Below are 22997 nucleotides of genomic sequence, written 5' to 3'. Positions count from 1 at the left end.
CGTGGTTATGACTTGTTTCCTTTGTGAACCATTATCAGTTTAAAAACTGTTAGATAAGAAAATCTAATTTGTTCATCTAAAATGAATGATATGATCCTGAATTTTAGTTATTCGCTAAAATAGTTAATCAAAGTTTGTTTTTGCATATGAATCGATTTCATGTAGATATGCGAATTTTCTTCTGATTTTAACGAGGTTTTACAAAATTGATCATAGTATGTTTTGTTCATGTTTACAGTCAATCCTTAGATGTTTATCAACCTTTAACGTTTTTCGTTCTTGGATCAAAAGTCCATGCTCGATCGAAATGGGGCTTTAGTAAACCATTCTGGGACCAAAAGTGCTATGAAAAAACTTTGCAGGACTAATTAATCGGTTGGACTTTTTCTCAACCCAAATGTTGTCTGTCGTTCTGGACATTTGCTTGACCCAAAAATTAAGCTGGAGTTTTGCTCGTCCAAATTTGGGTAGTAAAAAATTTATCAAACAAAAGTCAAATCACAAGTCACGATAAAAATTTTTTTGAATGTCTTTTTGACCAGGTCAAACATTTTGTGAAATCATGAGTCGACTAGAAGTCTATTCATGAGGCTGCATTTCTGCCTCAAAAAATTTTTGTACGTTTTTCTTGTCCACTTTTGTATATAATGTAATAAGTCAATGTGCATGCTCCTTGGCACTTTGTGATTCTGAAGAGCCATCAATCTGTCAAAATTTTTAAAAAGCGATGGTTCGTAACATTGTTAGAGAAAACAATAAATTAAAGCCACCCTTTCATCATGGCTAATGGGAGGAAGATCAATACAATTAAACTACCTAGTTTTCTTCAATCAAGTAATCAGTCACCATAGTTCTGCTGGGATAACTGCTTTATCTAGAGAATTGCAACATAGGAGAATCATCAAATGGATAACTTTTCTCTTCTCACGAAGAAACGTTTACGTGTAAATCAAGATCGCAAGAAGCATGATACTCTCACCAACAGCTGGTGTCCCCCAGGGTAGCGTTGTGGCGCCTTTATTGTTCTTAATTTATATCTCAAACAATACAAAAACTTCAGCCGAAAATTTCATTTTGCAAAAGACTTTGCACTGTGTTACAGGTCAAAATCCAGTCAGTTAAAATAGTGCAAACTCCAAGCATCCTTTAATACACTGATAAATTTGTGTGATAGGCTCAAAATCAAGTACTTGCTATCCAGGAAACATTCAAAAAACAAACAAGTCTTAGCCTAAGTTTCAACGGAAAACAAATCGAAGACAACAAAACTGTCAAGGTCTCCGGAATTAAAATAACGCCACTCTTCAACTGAAATTACAACTGTAAATAGTAACAGCCTGAGCGAACAAGCGAACGCTCCAGCTGTAGTGCTTAAACAACTTGAATGTTTAACAAGAAAGTTTACTTTTGCTGTACACGTCTTGAATCCGGTCTTTACTCCGATATGCGAACGCTTTTTGGTGTAAGAAATTGCAAACTGTCATCTCTAAAATGCAAAAAACTCAAAACAGAGCAGTGAAATTTTGCTTAAGGAAACCTTGATGGTATAACGTGCAAAATTTACAAGAGGAATTCAACTCACCAAGCATAAGAACATTTCAGATCCAAATGACAAAAGACTACATAAAGCGCGCACAAAAAACAAAATTGAAACAAATTTACATTATTTAGATAATAAAAGGCAATGTCCAAAGAACAAATGCAAAAGCAACTTGGGCCTTCTGGTTGGGTAAGGTACTTGGCAATCAAGCTTTATATTCTTTAAACTGATTTGAAATCAGGTGATCATAGATTTCAAATCAGATAAGAGAATAGAAAGCTTGATTGCCAAGTACCTTACCCAACCAGAAGGCCCAAGTTGCTTTTGCAATTGTGCTTTGGACATTGCCTTTTATTATCTAAATAATATAAATTTGGTTCAATTTTGTGCTTTTGTGCGCGCTTGATGTAGTCTTTTGTCAATTGGATCTGAAATTTTCTTATGCTAGGTGAGTTGGATTCCACTTGTAATTTTTGCACGTTATACCATCAAGGTTTGCTTAAGCAAAATTTCACTGCTTTGTTTTGAATTTTTCGCATGTTAGAGATGACAGTTTGCGATTGGTTAAGCCAAAAAGCGTTTGCATATCGGAATAAACACCGGATCGAGGACATGTGCAGGAAAACTAAACTTTCTTGTTAAACATTCAAGTTGTTTAAGCGCTACAGCTGGAGCGTTCTCTTGTTTGCTCAGGCTGTTACTATTTACAGTGGTATTTTCAGTTGAAGACTGGCGTCATTGTTATTCCGGAGATCTTGACAGTTTTGGCTTCTTCGATTTGTTTTCCGTTGATACTTAGGCTAAGGCTTGTTTGTTTAATAGAGTTTTTCAATTACGTATAACAAACTCAATTCAAAACTTGAGACAAATTCTTAAGTCGCAAAACCTGAACGAAAACTCCGCCGAAATGGCAATTCTGCAGCCGAACCTGTGAGTATTGAAGCAATACATCAGTTTACGAAATGAAAAATTCAGTGGGAGTTCGATCCCACCACACGCGACAGTTGTCTAAAGTAAACAAATACATCTCTTCTTCTAATCTTAACTTAAGTCACTTTGTTTTTTATTCTCTCCTCTTTCCCCTTCTGATACAAAACAGTTCTTCATTTACCCTCGTCCCTTACAATAACCACTAACATCTGCAATCGGGGCTAGCCACAGCTATACAAAGACAAGAAATCCCAATCAGGAAAAGTCAGTAAAAACCTTCCGCGGTTTTTAAAATGGCTCCGTACCCCAGTAACAGTGCACAGTTTAGAGCCAATGACCCAAATTCAAGTATAAACTCACAAACACTTGAAACTGCTATTTTAATAAACTTGACTGTTAATGATTATACTTGCTTTTTTAAATGCTTTGTCAAAGAATCGCATTTTTTTCTTAACTTTGCATTTTTGGCATTTTGATCTATGGCATTTTTGCACCTCTGTTTGAAGTTGGACTGCCGTGGTGCTATGCTTTTTAGTGTTGATCCGTTGCTACTTCAGTATTTGCAACAGCCAATTTGCCAATTAATATATATATATATATATATATATATATATACATACATATACATATACATATATATATATATATATATATATATATATATATATATACATATATATGTATATATATATATATATATATATATATATATATATATATCTAAATTGGCAAAGAAGCAGACTAATGAAAGGATTTTTGCTCGACCCATGAAAAGTCCACGCTGGACACAAAAAGCCCATTAAAACAACATGGTTGACCCAAAGGCCCTATCAAATTTTTTTTCTCGTCTCTTGAAAAAACCATGCTCGACAATAAGTTCCTATGAAAAGACTGTTGCTGGACCCATGAAAAGGATTTTGATGCACCTCGAATGTGTAATTTTGGTCAATATTGACCCCCCACCCCACTAGACTATTTTGGTCTTATTAAGTCTAAGTCCCTACTAGAGTATCGTGATCCCGAGATTTGAGATTCGAGTTACTGCAAATGCCAGTGAAAAAACTTCTCATTAATTTGCCGAGTTTTGAAGTTTTGGGATACAGTTTGTGGAATGAGATTGAAGCAAGTGGTTGTTGCTGGGTTCTCGGATATCCATATTGTTTACTCAACAATCAACCATGCATGATAAACAGTATCAGCATCATTGCTTAAATATATAAAATTTACATGATTCGACATTGCAGGTTTAAGAAGATTTGTTCTAAAAGTGTCAAAAACCGATCTTGGTACATATATGGTGCCCAATTTGATTCGAAAAACAATTTGATCTGGATGAAATTGATTTGAGTTTTAAGGCAGTTTTTTTGCAAAATTGTGTCAGTATTTGTCTTAAGTTATCCAATTTTAAGGTGTATTTTTCCTCTAGTGTGAAAACTTAAGTTAACATTACGATTGGTTCTTTCTATTCTGAATTAGCTAGCTGAGTTTGTGACGTTAAGAGGTTGCTCAAAGTTTTGTAGCTAGTACGACATTTTGTTACCTTTCCGAAGCCTCCCATATGTGTCTCAGGCGTTTTCCGTTTTGTTTGCAATTTATCACCAAATAAATAATTTATTTTCGTTTACAAAGCATGATAATCATCACTTTCAAGCCGAACTTGGCGCAATTATCTACAATTTAGTGATTTAAACAGTTCACTAACTTAGAACACCCTTTGAAACTGAAAAAGTCTAACTTAAAAATTCGACTTATGTTCTTTTCTAAACATGTTTCAAACCAGACGGATTTCTGAAGCGCGTTCTTCGCCGATTTTTGTCTTCAATACGATCATCTCGTCCAAAAAATACGGCCTCCCTCAATTGTTTTTTATGATGTAGGTGCTGGAAGAGTGGAATTTTGTGAATGAGACAATGTTGTATCATGGGAACACAGTTGCAGACAGACAGGAGGACTCACTTCAGAGTGCAGCTGACTCGTCCAAAGAGGAGGAGGTCAGGGCCATCTGTGCCAGACATGGAGTCACTCCCACTGATACACTCGCAAAGAAGTTGAAGGCAGTCGATGCGGTTAGCTAGTACATACAACCTGGATGATTGTAGCAATGTAAGGCGGCGATAAATGATAGCAACTCCCACTCTTTAAAGTGATCATGTCTATAAGTTCTAGTCGCCATTATTGGCTAGATTAGATCTTTTCTTTTCAAATAAAATGATACTTTGATCCTCGGCATAGTTTTATTGGATACTTATGATTGATGAACAATCTATATTTTTGCATTGATGATAAAAAACTAATTGCGGTACAGTTGCTGCCATTATTTTCCATTCACAATTTGAAGTATTATGATTTGATCATACCATTCCCATCCGGAAGAGACCTCTGATCATACCATCCCCAGACCGAAAAAGACCCTGATCAGACCATTCCCATCCGGAAGCGACCTCTGATCAGACCATTCCCATCCAGAAGTTACCTTTGATCAGACCATTCCCATCCGCAAGTGACCTATGATCAGACCATTCCCATCCACAAGTGACCTATGGTCAGACCATTACTATCCGTAAGTGACCTGTGATCAGACCATTCCCATCCGAAACCAAAAACCAGACCCTGTAATTATGGTCTGGGAACACACCGTGTGTGTTGGACTTCGGATGATCAAAGGTCACTTTCGGATGGCACCTCAACCTGGGTAGAGTAAGATACGACAACTTTTGCCTTCGAGCTTTTGTAGGGAACGTTGTTGTAACGATTTCTCAGTCTATTGATATTTCCATTAATAGCCGCGAACCGATAGCGAGGCTATTATTGTCTTATCGTACTTTTTGTTAAAATCCAAAGATTTACGACTAGAAGAGGAGTAATGGTGATCTATTTTTAATCAAGTGCAGATTTTTCAAATCAGTTTTTTTTAGTTTTAACTTTTTAGGCCGATGTAGTTTCTCGCAATTCTATCAACCAGTAACTGTAAGTTTAGAAGCCATTGACCATTTCAAACAATTGTTGGAGATAAAGACAATGTTGGAGCTGAGCTTAAGGAATAACAAATTTGCGTTGGACGAAAACTATTACTGTGTTCTATTTTTATCCCGATTATCCATCCCCTTAGCGAGGAAATTGTGTATAGCAAATCAGAAACAGCCACGTATGCCACGTCAGCACAAAAATTGTTAACAAACTGAACAATAATAAGAACTAACAATCTCAATAACTTGTCAGCCTAGCAACTCGAGCTAGCAAATAAACTCAGCAATAAAATTGTTGAAATAATATAGTCTTGGGCAGTATATTTGTTACTGTGTCTCGTTAAAACCAAACCCTTGAGCAGTATATTTGTTAAATTTATACTGTGTCTTGATAACAAAAATTCGCCTTGAGCAATATTCTATCAAATATTGTGTCTTGTATCGAAAACGTCTCGAGCAAAGAATTCAATTTTCTGTGTCCTGATTTCCAGTCTTCAACTCGTGAGTACTCTGCGAAAATCGCAACACACACACACCCAGGATTAAGTTAGAAACCAATTTTTCATAACACTTCTTAGGCATATATTTTTGCCTTTGATTTGTTTTATCAAAACGATTGAACTGGTAAACATAAAGAGATCCCGTATTGTGTGATCTGTGGACCCAGTTCAATTGAGAAAAAATCCAAAACTGAGTTAGTCAAATTAGTTAATGCAACGGTAAGTACAGCAGAGCGGATATACAGTTACAAAAGCAAACTGCATCAACGAAGTATCCGGACAGATTTTGTAACCACTCAGAACGAACTGGGCGGGGTAAAACTTTCTTTGTGAAACACAAGGAGAGCAGCCGTAACGTTTGATCCACCGACCCGGACAGTGGAATAAACTGCTGTCCAACCCAACAGTCGAAATGACGAAATCATCGACGAACGAGAACAAAACTCAACGAGAAAGTCAACAACGCAAAGCCAATTAGGCAAAGCAGATAGGAACGTTGAAAAGCATAACTCAATTAAAGCAAACAAACAAAGGAGCTGTAGAGATTCAAGCTGCAGTCCCGAAGTACACAAGAAGTAACTCCGTCACAGAGTCAAAGCGTTTTGGATCGACAGATCAACAACTTTCGAAACAACTGGATTGAGGAGCAGGAAGAAGGTTTTGAGCGCATTAAGAATAGCGATCGACCAAGCAAGCTCAAGACTCTTTATCAGCAGATACTGCAATTGGACGACAGCGTTCAAAAACTTGTGAATAAGAAAGCTGAGACTCTCCGAGACCCAGATATTTCTTTAAAACGCAAACTTGAGACAGAAAAATACTTTCAATATTTGGACGCAGAGTGGTTACCGTATATCCACGGAGAGACAAACATGTCAAGCCAGCAAAGCCAGTCAACTCCTCATGCCAATGAAGAGCAACCGCCTGCAAATAATGTGCATCAGTTAGAACAAAACGTTGGAATTCCAGAGTTTAACCAAAACCATGATAGCACAAGCTATGCAACGACGAATACGGTTACACGAATCGTGCAGACAATCAACCAGGATACAGAAAACGTTTCGGAAACATCTTCAGTGAAACGTCGGGTTGAAGAACGAATAAAGGAATTTGAAATTGAATTTGAAAGAAAGTTGCAAATCGAACGAGCCCAATTTGATCGGAAGAGGTTGGAGCTAGAAATGCAAATGAAAGAACTAGAGATGCAACATCAGCTTCGGCAAAAGGAGCGAGACCTAGAGCGCCAATTGCAAAGAACAGCATTGGAGAAAGATGACTTACGTTCTCAATCGACTAAGGCGCGTGACAAGTCACCTTTCAATTGGACCCCAAAAGGGAGAGATGTCTCGGAGTGGGCGAATTCGATGAACGACACGCAAACACCAATTCGACCAAGAGCTCGCTTCGACGTCAGCCCTGAACGAAATAAGCATAGGCATTATCCATGGTACCCAAACTCTCGTGAACGCTCAGTAAGTGCTGAAGAGCGGGATATATCGCCGGTAGCTGGAAGGCACTACAACACTGGACATTCAACCAGTAGTTTACCAAAATTGAGGTTGAAAAATTTTGACGGAAACCCGCTGGAGGGGCCTGAGTGGTCTAGCATGTTCATAGCAACAGCAGATAAACGCATGATTCCCGACTCAGAGAAAATGAGCCGTTTGAAGACACTTCTAACAGGCAAAGCAAAATCTGCAATCTCGGGAATGGGCTATTCTGTACAGTTTTATAGTGCTGCCTGGAACATTTTAGAAAGAAAATTTAGAAGACCGCATGTATTTATAGATGCGCAGCTCGAGAGCCTACGAAAAGCTAATCAAGTGAAACCTCATGATTCAATCAGCCTGGTTAATTTTTCTGTTATTGTATCTAACTTCGTGAACGTGCTCAAAGAGTACAAACATATTTATGATTTGCAATCAAGTTCAACATTGTACATGGCAGTGGATAAGCTACCTCAAGTTCTTAAAGAAAAATGGTGGTTCTACGTCGATGACAAAGACGAGGACTGGCCTGATCTAATCAGGTTTGAAAAATGGCTAACACCAATGGCATTCGTGCATGAAGGGTTTTCATCGTTTAAAGAGGAACAGAAAGAAGAAGACCGACGCAACACAAATAGAAAAAAACGACTCTCGAAGACATTGAACTTCAGTGCAAGTTCAAACCTGCAAGAAACCAAGCAGACGCAAAACAACCACTGTCCACTAGCGGATGGCACTCATAAAATATGGAACTGTCCAATATTTAAGAATATGAATGTCACCGATCGCTATGCAGCAGTGAGAAAAGAACGCTTTTTGTAATGGATGTCTGGGGAAAGGGCATGCAATCAAAGATTGTAAAGTCCACCCGTGCGGTATAATTGGATGTACCAAAAAGGACAACAGGTTGCTACACTCAGAAAACAGAATGGCAGAGGGTAGTCACGCAGTTAAAGTAAGCGCAGCAACAATCAACCAGAGTAACCAAGTTACTAATTTTCTTCAAATAGTTCCGTTATCGGTTCAGAGTGGTGGTAACAGGTTGACTACCTACGCTGTCCTCGATATTGGTTCAACAGTATCGTTCATCGATCAAAGTGTCAAGGATCAACTACAAACCAAAGGCACGGACGTTACCTTGAACATAGCTGGCGTACATGGGACACAAGATTTGAGGACAGAGAAGGTTCCTATCACAATAAAGGACTACATTCAATGGTGCATTCGATTGAAGCGTTTGCACACCCATCAATCTCGTTGGGAAACACAACATATGATTACAAGGAACTGAAGAACAAATTCAGACACCTGAATGTTCTCACTAACAGAGCATTCAACCTGATGGAAGTAGGCATCATACTTGGACAGGATGCCTACGAAATTCAACGTCCATTGGATTATAAGATTGGAACACGAAGTGAGCTTTTTGCCGTCTTAACAGAATTAGGATGCGTAGTCAGTGGTCCCATGACAGGCAAGAAAAGTAAAAATTTTGTCATTTTGCCTTCACAGAAGATGTGAAAGTGGCAGAAAATATCCAATCATGGTGGGACATAGAAACCTATGCTTCCAAAATAAATGTTGTAAGTCAATCAAAGAAAGAGCAGCAAGCTCAGACATTTCTAGAGAGCACGACAAAGTTTACAGGCGAGCGGTACAAAGTGGGCATGCTCTAAAGTGAACCAGAACCCAATCTCCCAAACAACTAAGGCTCAGCCATTGGTCAGCTCTACTCACTGGAACGAAGATTCCAACGAGACCCATATTTAAAGGACTTGTATCAACAGTCAATTGATACAGATCTTGAAAAGGGATTTGTGAAGATCCTTGGCAAATCGGAAGTCAAAGGCACTTTCGGAAAGGAATGGTATTTGCCACACCATCCAGTACTAAACCCCAACAAACCGGGTAAAGTTCGCCGTGTTTGCAACGCTGCAGCAAAATACAAGGATGTATGCCTAAATGACAAGTTGTTAGCCGGACCCGATCTGCTACACGGGTTGATCGCAACAATATTCAGATTTCGAGAAGGACCAATTGCCTTAACCGCAGATATTGAATCAATGTTTCTTCAAGTGCAAGTTCCTGATCGGGATAAAAGCTGCTTGAGATTCCTGTGGCGACCAACAATGAACGAACCTGTGCAAATTTACGAGTATCAGCGTCATGTTTTCAGAGCAAAGAGTTCACCAACATGTGCCAACTACGCTCTGAAGCGAGTAGCGATCGATAACGAAGACGAGTTCCCAATTGCAGCAAAAACAATCCAAAACAACTTCTACATGGACGATATGATCAAGTCAGTCGAAACACCTGAAGAAGCAATCAAAGTTTTCAAACAACTGCAACCTCTTCTCTAAAAACATGGATTTGAACTGAAGAAGTGGATCACCAACAGCGACGTGGTAACCAACGCAATCCCAGAGGACTTAACATCAATCAGCAAAACAAAGCAGGTTGAAGTAGAACCCAGCCAGGAAGGGTCATCGGTGCTTGGGCTTCAGTGGACGACTACCGATGATAGTCTACAGGTTTGTAGAGGTACAAGCAAAGAAGTTGAGACCCCAATCACCCAAAGGAAGATCTTATCTCCCAAAGGAAGATCTTATCTGATCTTATTCAGTGTCCATGTGAGACGACTCCTGAAGAGCAACTGGACCACAAATGGACAACATTGGGACAACTCAGTAGAACCTAACGGAAAAGAAGAGTTTCTGAAGTGGAAGGCGCAGCTTCCAGAAGTAGCAAAAACCAGCATTGATAGAAGATACTTCAGCACAGCCAAGCACAAATGGGAACTTCATGTGTTTGCCGACGCATCTGAAGACACAATGTGCGCTGTGGCATACCTACGTTCAAAGCCCAAAGAATACTTAGCAGACTTAGCATTTGTAATCGGAAAGTGCCGAGTCGCACCGATGCGACACCTTTCCATACCACGCTTGGAACTACAAGCAGCAGTAATGGCGTTGAGACCTAAAGAACAGATAGTGAAGGAACACGAATCGAAGATTCACAGTTGTAACTTTTGGACAGACTCCACTACTGTTCTGCAATGGATTCTTAGCTCCCACCGTAAGCAACAGGTGTTTGTTGCAAACAGAGTGGCTGAGATTTTGGATACAACTAATGTTTCACAGTGGAATCATGTGAAGGGTATTAACAATCCAGCTGACATCGGGACACGAGCGATCAATGTTGACGAACTTAAGAGAAGGAATGGCTCTTTGGGCCGGCCTGGTTAAAGCAACGAGAGAACGAATGGCCTGAACAGTTGAATTTAACATTTGCTTCAGACGAACAAAACGACGAAATGGTCTTCTCAGCAAAGGTTGAAGAGAAGAAGCCGATGATTCAGTGGGAACGATTTAGCAGTTTCAATCGACTAGTAAACACAATGGCATACGTACAGCGCGTATTTATAAAACACAAAACGGCAACAAAAACACTAAGTGTTGAAGAAAGAGAGGGGGCACAAGCAAGCATCTTCAGACTACTGCAGTGAGAACAGTTTGCTGAAGAGATGAAATCTCTCAAGGCTGAAAAGGAAATTCCAAAAAACAGCAAAATCCTCCAGTTGTCACCATTCATTGACCAGCCAGGACTTATTCGTGCCCAGGGCAGAATAGGTTAAAGTCAATTGAACTTCGAAACCAATTGCCGAATACTGTTACATTGGAAGCACCATGTAGTTGAATTATTCTTGCAAAATGAACATAAGAATGATCATCACGAAGGTACTGAACATATCAGAAACATAGTTCAGCAGAAATTCTGGATCCTAGGCATACGAAATGCTTTGAGATCGATCAAAAACAAATGCATTAGATGTCGAAAAGGAAGAGCCCAAACAAAAGCACCAGTAATGGCAGATCTACCTGAAGAACGATTAGTCGCATCAACAGTCTTTTCGATTGTGGGCGTAGACTATTTTGGACCATTCACAGTAAAGATTGGTCGAAGAAACGAAAAGCGTTGGTGCTGTCTATTCACATGCCTTACTGTACGTTCGGTACATATAGAGATTGTACCAAAACTAGACACTGATTGTTGTCTGAACGCAATTATGCGATTCATTGCACGAAGAGGCAAACCGGCCAAAATGATTAGCGATAACGGGACAAACTTCGTTGGAGCTGAAAAAGAACCGGCAGAGTATATAGCAGCATGGAACAAGGTGCGAATTGAAGAACCTCTGATTCAACAAGCTATCAGATGGAAGTTCAGCCCACCTGCAGCACCACACTTTGGAGGAGTGGGAAAGACTGGTTAGGAGTTGCAAGAAGGCAATGTACTCAGTGCTGGGCAATCGATCAGTCACGGAGGATGTTCTGTCAACCACGTTGTGTCTTGTTGAACAGACGCTGAATGCTAAACCGCTGACACAAGTCAGTTCTGATGCTACCGATTTAGAAGCCATTACTCCAAACCATTTCCTACTTGGCAACAAGACCTTTGTTTACCGTATCTATCAGGTGCAGAGCAATTTGTTGATCATAGAAAGCTCTTCCGACAAACACAAGCTTACGCAGACCTCATCTGGGACAGATTCCGTAAAAAATACTTGCCAACGTTGAATAGTTCAAAGAAATGGCAGACCACAACGGACAGTTCTCAGCAGGGTGATCTTGTGTGGTTAGTGGCAGGCAGTGACAAACGTGGATATTACAATCTGGTTCGAATAACCGAAACCTTTGAAGGGTTCGACGGAGTGATTCGATCAGCGAAAATCCGAAAAAAGGATGGATACTACAAGAGGCCCGTAGTGAAGCTCGCTCCAGTACTACCAACTGATGATAATGTTTTCACGAAGGAAAACAGGGCCGGCGGTGTTGGAGCTGAGCTTAAGGAATAACAAAATTGCGTAGGACGAAAACTATTACTGTGTTCTATTTTTATCCCAATTATCCATCCCCTTAGCGAGGAAATTGTGTATAGCAAATCAGAAACAGCCACGTATGCCACGTCAGCACAAAAATTGTTAACAAACTGAACAAAAATAAGAACTAACAATCTCAATAACTTGTCAGCCTAGCAACTCGAGCTAGCAAATAAACTCAGCAATAAAATTGTTGAAATAATATAGTTTTGGGCAGTATATTTGTTACTGTGTCTCGTTAAAACCAAACCCTTGAGCAGTATATTTGTTAAATTTATACTGTGTCTTGATAACAAAAATTCGCCTTGAGCAATATTTTATCAAATATTGTGTCTTGTATCGAAAACGTCTCGAGCAAAGAATTCAATTTTCTGTGTCCTGATTTCCAGTCTTCAACTCGTGAGTACTCTGCGAAAATCGCAACACACACACACCCAGGATTAAGTTGAAAACCAATTTTTCATAACACTTCTTAGGCATTTATTTTTGACTTTGATTTGTTTTATCAAAACGATTGAACTGGTAAACATAAAGAGATCCCGTATTGTGTGATCTGTGGACCCAGTTCAATTGAGAAAAAATCCAAAACTAAGTTAGTCAAATTAGTTAATGCAACGGTAAGTACAGCAGAGCGGATATACAGTTACAAAAGCAAACTGCATCAACGAAGTATCCGGACAGATTTTGTAACCACTCAGAACGAACTGGGCGGGGTAAAACTTTCTTTGTGAAACACAAGGAGAGCAGCCGTTACAGACAATTAGTATCAATTTTTGTCGTTCTGCCGTTTTCGTTGCTTTTTCTGGCAGTTATATACTTTTTACAATTTCATTTTGTTCGCTGTTTTTTTGATTAAATTAACATTTCCAGAGATATTCGTAACCTTACATTTCGATTAAGTTTTTTAAGGAAAATGATTAAATTAACTCATATTTTGGCCTACTTTTTTTTCTATTTTTGATGTTTTATGCCTACTTCTCCTATTTTTGTTTTTTTTCGGTTGTGTTTTTTTCTGTTCAATTGGTTACATATAACTATTCCACGGAGTGTGGTAGCTGAGGGGAGGTATTTGAATTTTAATGCAGGGCAGATCGTACTGAAATAAACGCAGCAATTTTTCTTCGGTTTATCGTTTTTTAGAGAGAAGTTGAGTTTGCCACAGCTCAACATTCAACATACACTGCTCCACGTCTGCTGAGTGTTAAGAGATGAGTGACCGAATTATAGGGATAACAGGATTATACAGAAAATGTGTTGGGACGTGCGAAATTGAACAGAATATTGTGAAAATTAGTAGCCATAGTTGTTATAATTTTGTTAAACTAAATTTTTCGATTTTTCCTTTCCCTTTTCCAGTGTTCAAAAAATGTACATTTTATACCGATCTTCCGTCCTTTGTTCATTGTTTCAAATTAAATTGTATATTGGATTGAATAATTTTAGTTGTTCAGAAACAAATTTAGCTCCAGTCAATGCTCTGTTTTACATTCAAGTAGATTTCGGAGTCTTGTGGCAACGTTTTTTAAAAACGATTTGCACTTTTTGACTTGTTAATGCGAATGAAAAGTCAGATTAGAATGGCAATTTTATTCAAGCTGATGCACTGGAAAGATTGAATTGGATTTTAGGTTTACAGAAGAATTGTTTCGCAAAAAGCCTTTAAAGTGGAATGAAAATTTGATGTTTCAACAATATTGGTGTTTTTGAGAGTTAATTGTTTGTAACATGAAACGAAAAACATAGCAGGACAAGTCCTGACGTACAATTCAAAGAATTTTCATTGACTAAACAGAAAACTAGACCTAGAACGGACTATGAATGGATTGGAAAAACCATTTAGAAAAAAATCCGATCCAAAAAATCGAAAAAACAGTAAAAATCAAAGTGAAATTGCCGCATGTGAACAAAAAACCACTACCGATAAAGCGAATTTTTGTTCAAACACCGTATTCTCACTCTACTTTAAAATTAGAGCGAAAAATTTCACGCCGCAAAACCACTCGCTTTTTCGCTCCATTTCCTGTTTCTGCGTGACCAAAATCATTACTCCAATTTGACTTTAAAAATCATGAAAATGTGTGAACAAATCTTAAAAAAAAGACAGCGCCCCAATACAATTCAAATTCTTTGAATTGTAATAAAAAACAGTAAAAGCAATGATAAAACTTTTAAGTTTTCACATGTTACTTTTTACGTTAATATGTTTAGCTTGTAGGTTGCTTTAAACCGTTTTGTACAATGACGAATTTAATTTGCGAACGCGTGTCTTTCGCCTTTACAATAAAACCTGAGATTGTTCCACACCTCAGTTACTATTGGAATCTAAACCAAGTAACAAAGGTTTTTCAGAGTTAAGATTTTGGTCAAAATAGTTATTTCGATCAAAATTTGAACTGTGTATGGTTCGTAACTTTCACTCCTCTGCTCACATGTTCCTTATTTAGCATTTGAAAATGTGTAATGACTATACAATATGGTTGGTTTTAGAAATTAAATAGACAATTAAGAGATTTGGCGGTCGGATATTAATATCATCAAGGTACTTCACAGGAATAATCTTTTCGTGCCAAACATGATAACATGATAACATCCTTCTTGCAAAAAGTTTGTCATATCTAGTTTTTTCGCGTTTGATTCTTTCTGTCTTCGAGTTGATAAAGTCGAGCGAAGTTTGGGTAAAAAGTCATGAGAAGCGTTGGAACATCATATGCGAATTGAAAAAAAAGCCGGTTTATTGAAGCTTTGAAGCAATTTCAGGAGTATCATCAACTTCTGGAGTGGGGAAAGTTGTCGCGTGCTGACTATGTGGCCTTTCTCTACTCATGGAAATCTAAAAAAGCCGCTCAAGAGGAAAACGCATCCAAGTTCTCCTCTGAAAACCTCGAAGATCCATTTCTACAGGCGCGTGATAAATACAACGACGCGATTGGCCTAGAACAAAATAACGCAGAACTGTTCCTATTTGCTGGAAAATGCGATCTTCTGATTGGCGAATTGAGCTCAGCAAAGCGATTGTTTGCAGTGGCCAGTGCCATCAGGCCAAGTTCAACTGAATTTAAGTTTTACATTGGATTAACTACTGTATTGCTGAAAGAGAAGGATAGGTACACGGCAGCTTTGGATTATTTGCTGCGGGGATTTGACGAAATCCAGAAGAGTAGGATGACTGTTGGGTCTGATTCTGTGAAAGCGACTCATGATGGTCACATTCTGCAATGTATGAAGAAATGGGTCACTCATGATATGAATGTCATTAGAGGTCAGTGCGACGAATATGTCATCAAAATCGTATCCAAAGTATTGTCTGTTTTTTTTTCATGTTTTGAAGGGCAAATAGCTGACTAGAGCTTTGCTGTTGTGAGGTTTACATTTGGCTTTCTCAGTAATTTATCACGTTTTACAGAGCTTGAAAGTAGTTTTAAAGTGTTTTTTTAGAATTAGAAAGTTTGTTCGCGACACTATTGTGCGAGAATATATTAATTTCTCGGACATAAATACAGAAGAGCTAGAAATTGCTCAGATTAATTTCCCTGAAAATTTTGGGGTGGTTCATATTTTGAATATTTTCTCTAAAAGCGGTTTATGGAGAACAGAAAACTCCACGACTTATAACAAGAACTGTATCAAAAATTGAGAGATTGTTGAAACAAACTTAAAAGTGGTACCTGTTCTTTATCTCCGTAGGTTGTTGGAAATCATCGGTTTGAGTTGGACACAATTAAAGGGATGAGAATAGAGATTTCGTTGAGAATTGTGATCCTGAGTAAAGATCCTTCTTATGAACTGGCAGGTTTAACAATCACTTAAAAGCCGGAAGATTGCTTAATTAACTTTATTTTTATTTCACAAAAAGTTGGACCAAAAAGCAATGTTCTTCAGGTCTGTGGGCATTATCTAAACTTCTGGTACACTTTAAGCATCCAAGCAGCTGTTTAATCATACAGTCATCACTTTTCCTGATGCAAAATGGCCTCAGCAAAATACAGCGGAAAAACAGCAAGTTTTATCACCGTATCATGTGGAACATCTTCAAAACATACTTCCTCTATATCAAAGCTGTCAATCACGCTATCTGCCAATCGCAATCATCAAAGGGATCAACCAATCAGAATGAGAACTCATTCGACCAATCACAAATTACCGAATGGCTTTGTTCAAATTTGGCGTCTCTGATTCACCACTCTAATTTAAGAAGAGATTTCAAACTCAGCAATCTTCTGGAAATGGTAATCAGCGTTTCTTTTTCACAAGAGGTTAAAAATTAAGCGCGATAAGGCCTGTTTTGATATAGGAATAGGATAACGTGGGTAATTTTTTCCGGACAGAGCCCTGGAGTCTAAATTTTGGATTTGTAAAGTTGTCGCGTTATCTGGCAACAATAAAAATAGCAACTTGAGAGTACTTATCCTTTTTCCAAAATTTAGCTATGCTCGTTTTTGTTTTTTTTGCAGAACATTTTTTTCTTTTATATATGGAGTCTATTGACCACTCCGATGAGAACACATTACCGATCACCGATTTTGTACTCAGATCAGAACATTCTTAACCCAGAAACTACTACTGTCCAGGCCTTGTACAACAATTTTGCAGACTGTTATGCGAGCAAACATATTGTCCGATCATGTCATTTATGGTCTCACATTAAACTCAGAATCCGACCCAAGAAAATCTGATCAGAGAATGCTTTTGTCCGGAACGTAACCTGGATATGGTTTTGCACAAAAGCAGACACCGGATATACAGTTTTGACATCGGATGAATATTGATTTAGAAAGAAAATTAATTTTAAATTCTATTTGTTTTTGGGAAGTTTTCAATTTTTCTTAGATTATTATTAATTTCTTACACATTTGCCGAAAGACTTTTTGTTCGGTTTTCTGGATTAGGGTAGTTCCAGTACCCGCCTATCTATCTCTGGCAACTAAAGAGTAGTATTTTTTTTTCTTTTAGCGAATTTTTGTTCACAGGTTTGTCAGGAGGCAGTTTCGAACTTCCCAAACTCGTCCAAGTTCCTCTATCTTCTCGGCTTTTCTCAATTGGGAATGTACGAAGTACACGAGAAAGAATCCAGTCTCATATCGGCCAAACTGTCATTTCAAGTGAGTGTAGATTTGGAGTCGAAGAAATTTGTCGACTCAGAAATACATCCAAGCTTGAAAGAACAAGACAGGTTCTCAAAATTAACTGCCAAACTGAAAGAACAATCAAAAGAATCTGCCAAAGTTGAGGAGAAAAATCAGCAAACGAAAGCTGGGAAACCAAATCAAAATGTTAAAGACAATCTACCGGCCAGTCGACCAGCAGGCCGGGCAACTGCGGTTGCCAACAAAACAGGTGCTCAAACACAGCCGGCTTCAAGGGTTCCTGTCAAGCCGGCAGCTATATCAAATCGAAAGTTACCCCAGCCGAGTGTTGCCAGGGGTAAACCTATAACTACACCGGCAGCCAAAAACGCTCCTGTCAGAACAAACGCTGGCGGGTCTAAAACTAACCCGACTGCTCCTGCGACACGGAATGCCACTGTGCCAAAAACCCAGACATCCCTGGCATCCAATATTAAAGGGGGAGGGGATACGGTTGCCAGTGCCTCACCCGGTCAAGAACAGACGGAGAAGAAGCCAGTTGCAACTGGAAATGAGGTGTCGTATATGCCAAGACTAGGTTCGTATGTTGAGACAATATTCGTATTTTTTTCTGGGTAGTTCACTTATCACCTCACTTAATTCTTAACTCGCGCTCATAGCATCGCAAAAAGGTCAGTCCATTTTTTTGTTTTTAATCAACCTCGTTGAAAGACATTTGCATAACGTAACGATAAAAAGCAATTTATCCAAACAAATGAAGAATGGGAAATAGTGGCATAACATTGTTACTAATTTAGAGTACGAGTTTATTGTCATTGTACAAATAGCTGCTGTGCCAATGAACTAGTGCCAAAAAATTGGTAGACGATTAAAATACAGACATTATGTGACTAATGTCCGATTAAAATACAGACATTATGTGACTAATGTCCGATTAAAATACAGACATGTGACTAATGTCCGAAAATTGAGTATACTACTCGATTTTGTTGGGGCTTTTCACAACCCATGTTTTAAGATCAGAGTTCTAAGCGTATGTGGAAACAAGTAACACTAGGCTAATTAGTAAAATTTCTTTCAAAATATGTTCATCCATTTTTCACAGAGCGTTATGGTGAAAACCTGAGACAATCGCTCTTTACTCGTTTCCACGCCATTAGACAAAAGCTTCCACACTGTTCACTCATTTATACGTCACCCATTCCCAAGGTTACAGTATCTAATTACCGGACTGAAAGAATGCCTAGTTGGTGATAAGTTTCACAACTTTCCCTTTTGATACTACCAGTGAACCAAAATGGTGAATCAGCCATTTCCACGTTATAAGTAACTTATTTCCATGTTTTGGGTAAAAATTTTCCGTCGTTGATTTTATATATGAATTGTCAGAAGTTGGGACAAGTTTTGGCCAGTCGATTCCACAAAACGCTTAATTTAGTGAAATTTGCCTTTTTCGGAAACTGGCCACCTAATGGAGTAGTAGGTGTGACGAGAAGCCGGTAATTTTTTAGAACTATTTTTTTTAGAATGCCAAAAAAAATTGAATTAAATTTTTGATTACGGCATGAAGCAAAGGGAGAATAGCAGTTTTCCTAGGAGTCAGCAGATTATATTATTTACTAAACAGTTTTTTGAACGATGTGTGGACAGCAGTGAGCATATATCGTTACTGCAATCCATTTTGTTCTCTGTTTTTTATGTTGAAAAAACACTACGTTAACCACAAAACTTACTGAGGAAAAATTGAATTCTTAAAGCATTCTGTTTGCTTGAATAGGGACACAAAATACGCATGCAAAGTGATTATTTGATCAAATTATAGAAAAACTTTATCTCGAGTAATTGCGTTGAAGTCCTTCGGTTTACTAATTGCTGATTGAAAAGACTAATTGCGGATTAGAACTTGCCCATAACTAAGCTGTTCATAATTTAAGCATTGACACGACACCAGAAAAAAATCGACGGAGTGAAAAAACTTTTTATTCTCAGAAAACATAAAAAGAAGAATAGTAAAGGAAGAACATAACCCAGCAGTTCCTTGCTGAAAACACGTAATGCATTAGAATAAGGTACAAATTGAGGCTGTTGCTCAAATCAGTCTAGTCCAAATTTGCCACCGGTTTGCACATCACGTTAAAATTTAGGTTGCTCTCAAGCTAAAATTTTTAGCAATTATTTTGGTCCTGTTTGTCTTTTGTGCTTGATCATTTTTCGTTGTCTGATCATTTAACTTCTTGGGCAAACTTTTTGCTTGTCAATTTTTGATTGTTGCATTGCCTGAAGCACTCTCGTTCGCAATTGGAGCTGCTCATTGAAACCGCAGTTAACTACTCTAGATCATAAGAAAAAAGCAACAAAATAGGTCGCATTATTCGTTTGAAATTTTATGAGTGATCTATGAATTGTTCTATTGCCTTCATTTTAAACCCAGCTTCGCGTTGACTTTGTATCCCAATACCGGCAGAATCAAGGCACAAGTGATCCATAGTTTGTTTTCGAGCTATTTGACGAAACTTAAATGATTTAGTTTTTAAATTTCGATTTCTTTAATGACTTGAGGTTTCAATAGGTTCCAAGAAAAAATCCAATTATAGTTACAATTATAGTCATTTCAACCTTTTATTGTCCGATGTCCCCATTTTTTGCATATTTTAAAAATAAGATTGAAAAAGCAGCAAGGCCGATAGAATAGTTGTTGAATAGTAACTGAAGAAAAGACAGAGCACAGAGATAAAGGTTAACTAACTAAATGTTCCTACCTCACTTAGTGGGTCGGGGATTATGTGCTCAGATAATTTGGTTTTTGTAGTCAATTTTAGCCAATCTATGCACTTGACATAGAAAGACATCAGTAAAATTAAAAAAACTATTGAGCGTTGATTTGTAATCTTTAAAAATTCTCAGTTTTTAGTTTTTTTAAGAAATTATTCAGATAATTGTTTTTGTCAATAGCCTGTGTCTTACAATATTTTTGTTAATTTTTAGCGTAACTTTAAGACTTTTTTTAAAACAAATAACGTTGCTAATTGGGTGAGTTTTGTTTTTTGAATAATTGGGCGACGCAATACCGAGGCTCTGATTAGTTTCCTAACGTTTTTTTTGCAATCAAAAATATTGTAACTAAATTGAAGAGCCTTTTTTGTTTTAAGATTTTAACTATGTTTTTCAATTTTTGTCGTCAGTGAGAAGTCAGACTGAAGCCTTGATTTTCATAGCACTGGAATAAAAAAGGGAGCAGAAGAATGGGTTGTTTCAAAGCATAAAATGTCAACCAGTAGAAAAGGAGAAGAGGAGAGAAATTTATGTTTTTACATATTTATGGATAAAAAGGTTATTTTTTTCTATTGCGTCAATTTGACTGCTCTTTTTTGATGCATTTTCGGTTGTTTTTTTTCTACAAATGCTTTTGAGCGTGATACATGTGTTTGAATTGTATTTAGATGCTACTGTTTGAGCCATTGGACAGAGAATGATATTTTCGGCCTTAACTGTATGTTTTATTAAATTATTTGTACTTTTTCTGGTTTTACTCGAAGGCGTTAAATTTCTAGGGTTATTTTCCTGTTTTTTTATAAGACTCGATACTGACAACTCTCATATGCTTTCTAATGAATTTTCATTATTCAGTATAATAACTGCATCTTTTTGAAAAATTGTTAATTCAATTTTTGTTTTTTCTCAGTGACAACAGGTCTCATCAGCTACAACATCTAATTTTGAAAATCTTAAATGATTTTTGAATCTCTCCTTCATTTTTTAGTTTCTAATTGCCTTGGTGTTGTTTTTGTATCTTTGTTGCCAGCTTCAGTTTAGAAACAATATCTGCGGGTTTTATTTAAAAATAACGTTGAACTGGTGGTTCAAATTCATCTGCTGTTGGTCTGCTGAGTTTCAAAACAAGTTTACGAGTTATTTTAACTCTGATGTCACGAACTGTGAGTTTTGCTGAATGTCAATTATGTTTCCATTTTGTTCTTCCTGTTGTTTTTCCGCAGAATTATTGTTTTGGTGATAGAGTGTAATTATATTTGAAGTAAAACACCTTTTTTGTTGTTCCGACCCCTCTTGAGGGGGGGACTATATAATCAACTGGTTTTTTTGTTCAGACAATTTAGACCGATCGATGTATTCATCGTAGGAAGTTGTGAGTGGTATCATTAAAAAGTCCGTCCAGCGTAGAATATGGAATTCAAAGATTTTTTGAATTTCGTTTTCCAGAGCGAGTAATCGTGGTTTAAAATTTTGTGAATATTAGACCGATTTGCGTTATTTTTATTCACATTTTCCGGACTTTTTGCCTAAAAGTTTGTCAATTTGTCTAAAATATGTAAAAAATTGTTAACAATAACACTGTTGATTTTAATTTTAGAGACAAAAAATCTTGTTGACTAATTTGATTTAACTTTTTTGGCTAAAATTTTGGCAAAATATTTCAAAATTCAGACTTTCTCATCAAAAATTGACCGAAACAAGCTTCTTTAGTGTACTTTGATTAAAATTGCCGGAAGTAAACACCCAAAGACAACTAACACAATCTTTGAAAACTGAAAAAAAGAGCTACTTATACTTTCACTTCTTTTGAGAAAAGTCGAGAATTAAAAATTTGTCTTTTTTGCTAATTTTTATCTATATTTAAAACATCTATATTTAATTTATCTATATTTAAAACATTCGACACAATTGATTGTTCTTAGTGGACGAAAAGCAAAAGCAAGACTTGTTTTGGTCCAATACGGGACCGTTACAATCCAAAAATAATTCAGATTGTAATCAGTCGGTCTTTTTTTATAAAAAAATTGATCTTTTTTATTTTAATTAAAAAATCAGAACAGTTGAAATCAGAGATCAATAATGATAAATCCAATTGGCTTCAAAACCAGTTCCAATTTAATGTATCTAGTCTGTTTACTTGAAAGATTATGGTCGTTCTGAGCTTCAAAAATATTTGATTCTTAAATAAACAATGGCTTATTGAACCTTGCACTATTTTTTTTTAGTTTTGGTCAACTTGTAGTTTAATATCAGCAAAGAAAAAACTTCTTCTTCCTCTCTGTTTTACTGAATTGACATTAAACTTTTTCTGCGGTCTAATTTGTTATAAGTTATGATTCTCTGGCCTTGATTTTACTAGATTTCACAATTTTTTTTGATTTTGTAAGCATTGGCTCTTTCACGTTTTTTCTCGTTTTCTCACATTATCACATTAATGAAAATTAACATATTGCATTTTTGACGTTCCAAATAAGACACAGTTATTTGGATAAAAGTCTTTAAAGGCGTAGACTATGGTTTAAACGGCTCCGACACCCCTTTCTCGAAGAACTTAATTTAATTTTTCACATTTGTCTTTAACTGTAGTGCCTAGTCCTTTAAAATTTCCTGAAAAATGACAGATCTCCTTGGCTTTCTTTGTCGAATGGTTTAGTCAATAATCTGATATTAGATTATATCTGATAGTAGATAGTTGATGGTTTTCACGGTTTTGAAAACAATTGTTTAAAAAAACCTTAATTTTGCATTTTTCTTTTTTTTTCGTCATTTTGTTACCTAGTCTCGTTAATTAAAGGCCAAATTTGACATTAATGTCCTCGAAGGAAGTGAAAAGTACAAA

The 22997-nt window shown here is 37.2% G+C and overlaps 1 protein-coding gene across 1 annotated transcript in view; it reads left to right on the top strand.

The window, feature by feature from the left end:
- Positions 1 to 22997, top strand: part of LOC142339429 (uncharacterized) — a 71255-nt gene that overhangs the window by 43922 nt on the left and 4336 nt on the right. Inside the window, exons 7-10 of the mRNA XM_075389455.1 lie at positions 4348 to 4536; positions 15060 to 15561; positions 16182 to 16528; positions 17270 to 17963. Coding sequence (XP_075245570.1) covers positions 4348 to 4536; positions 15060 to 15561; positions 16182 to 16528; positions 17270 to 17963 — 1732 coding nt within the window. The remainder of the gene's footprint in view (positions 1 to 4347; positions 4537 to 15059; positions 15562 to 16181; positions 16529 to 17269; positions 17964 to 22997) is intronic.

Source organism: Convolutriloba macropyga, chromosome 5 (genome assembly GCF_964194025.1).
Source record: "Convolutriloba macropyga chromosome 5, txConMacr16.3, whole genome shotgun sequence".
Taxonomy (NCBI): Eukaryota; Metazoa; Xenacoelomorpha; order Acoela; family Convolutidae; genus Convolutriloba; species Convolutriloba macropyga.
This window is presented reverse-complemented; position numbering and strand designations above follow the sequence as displayed.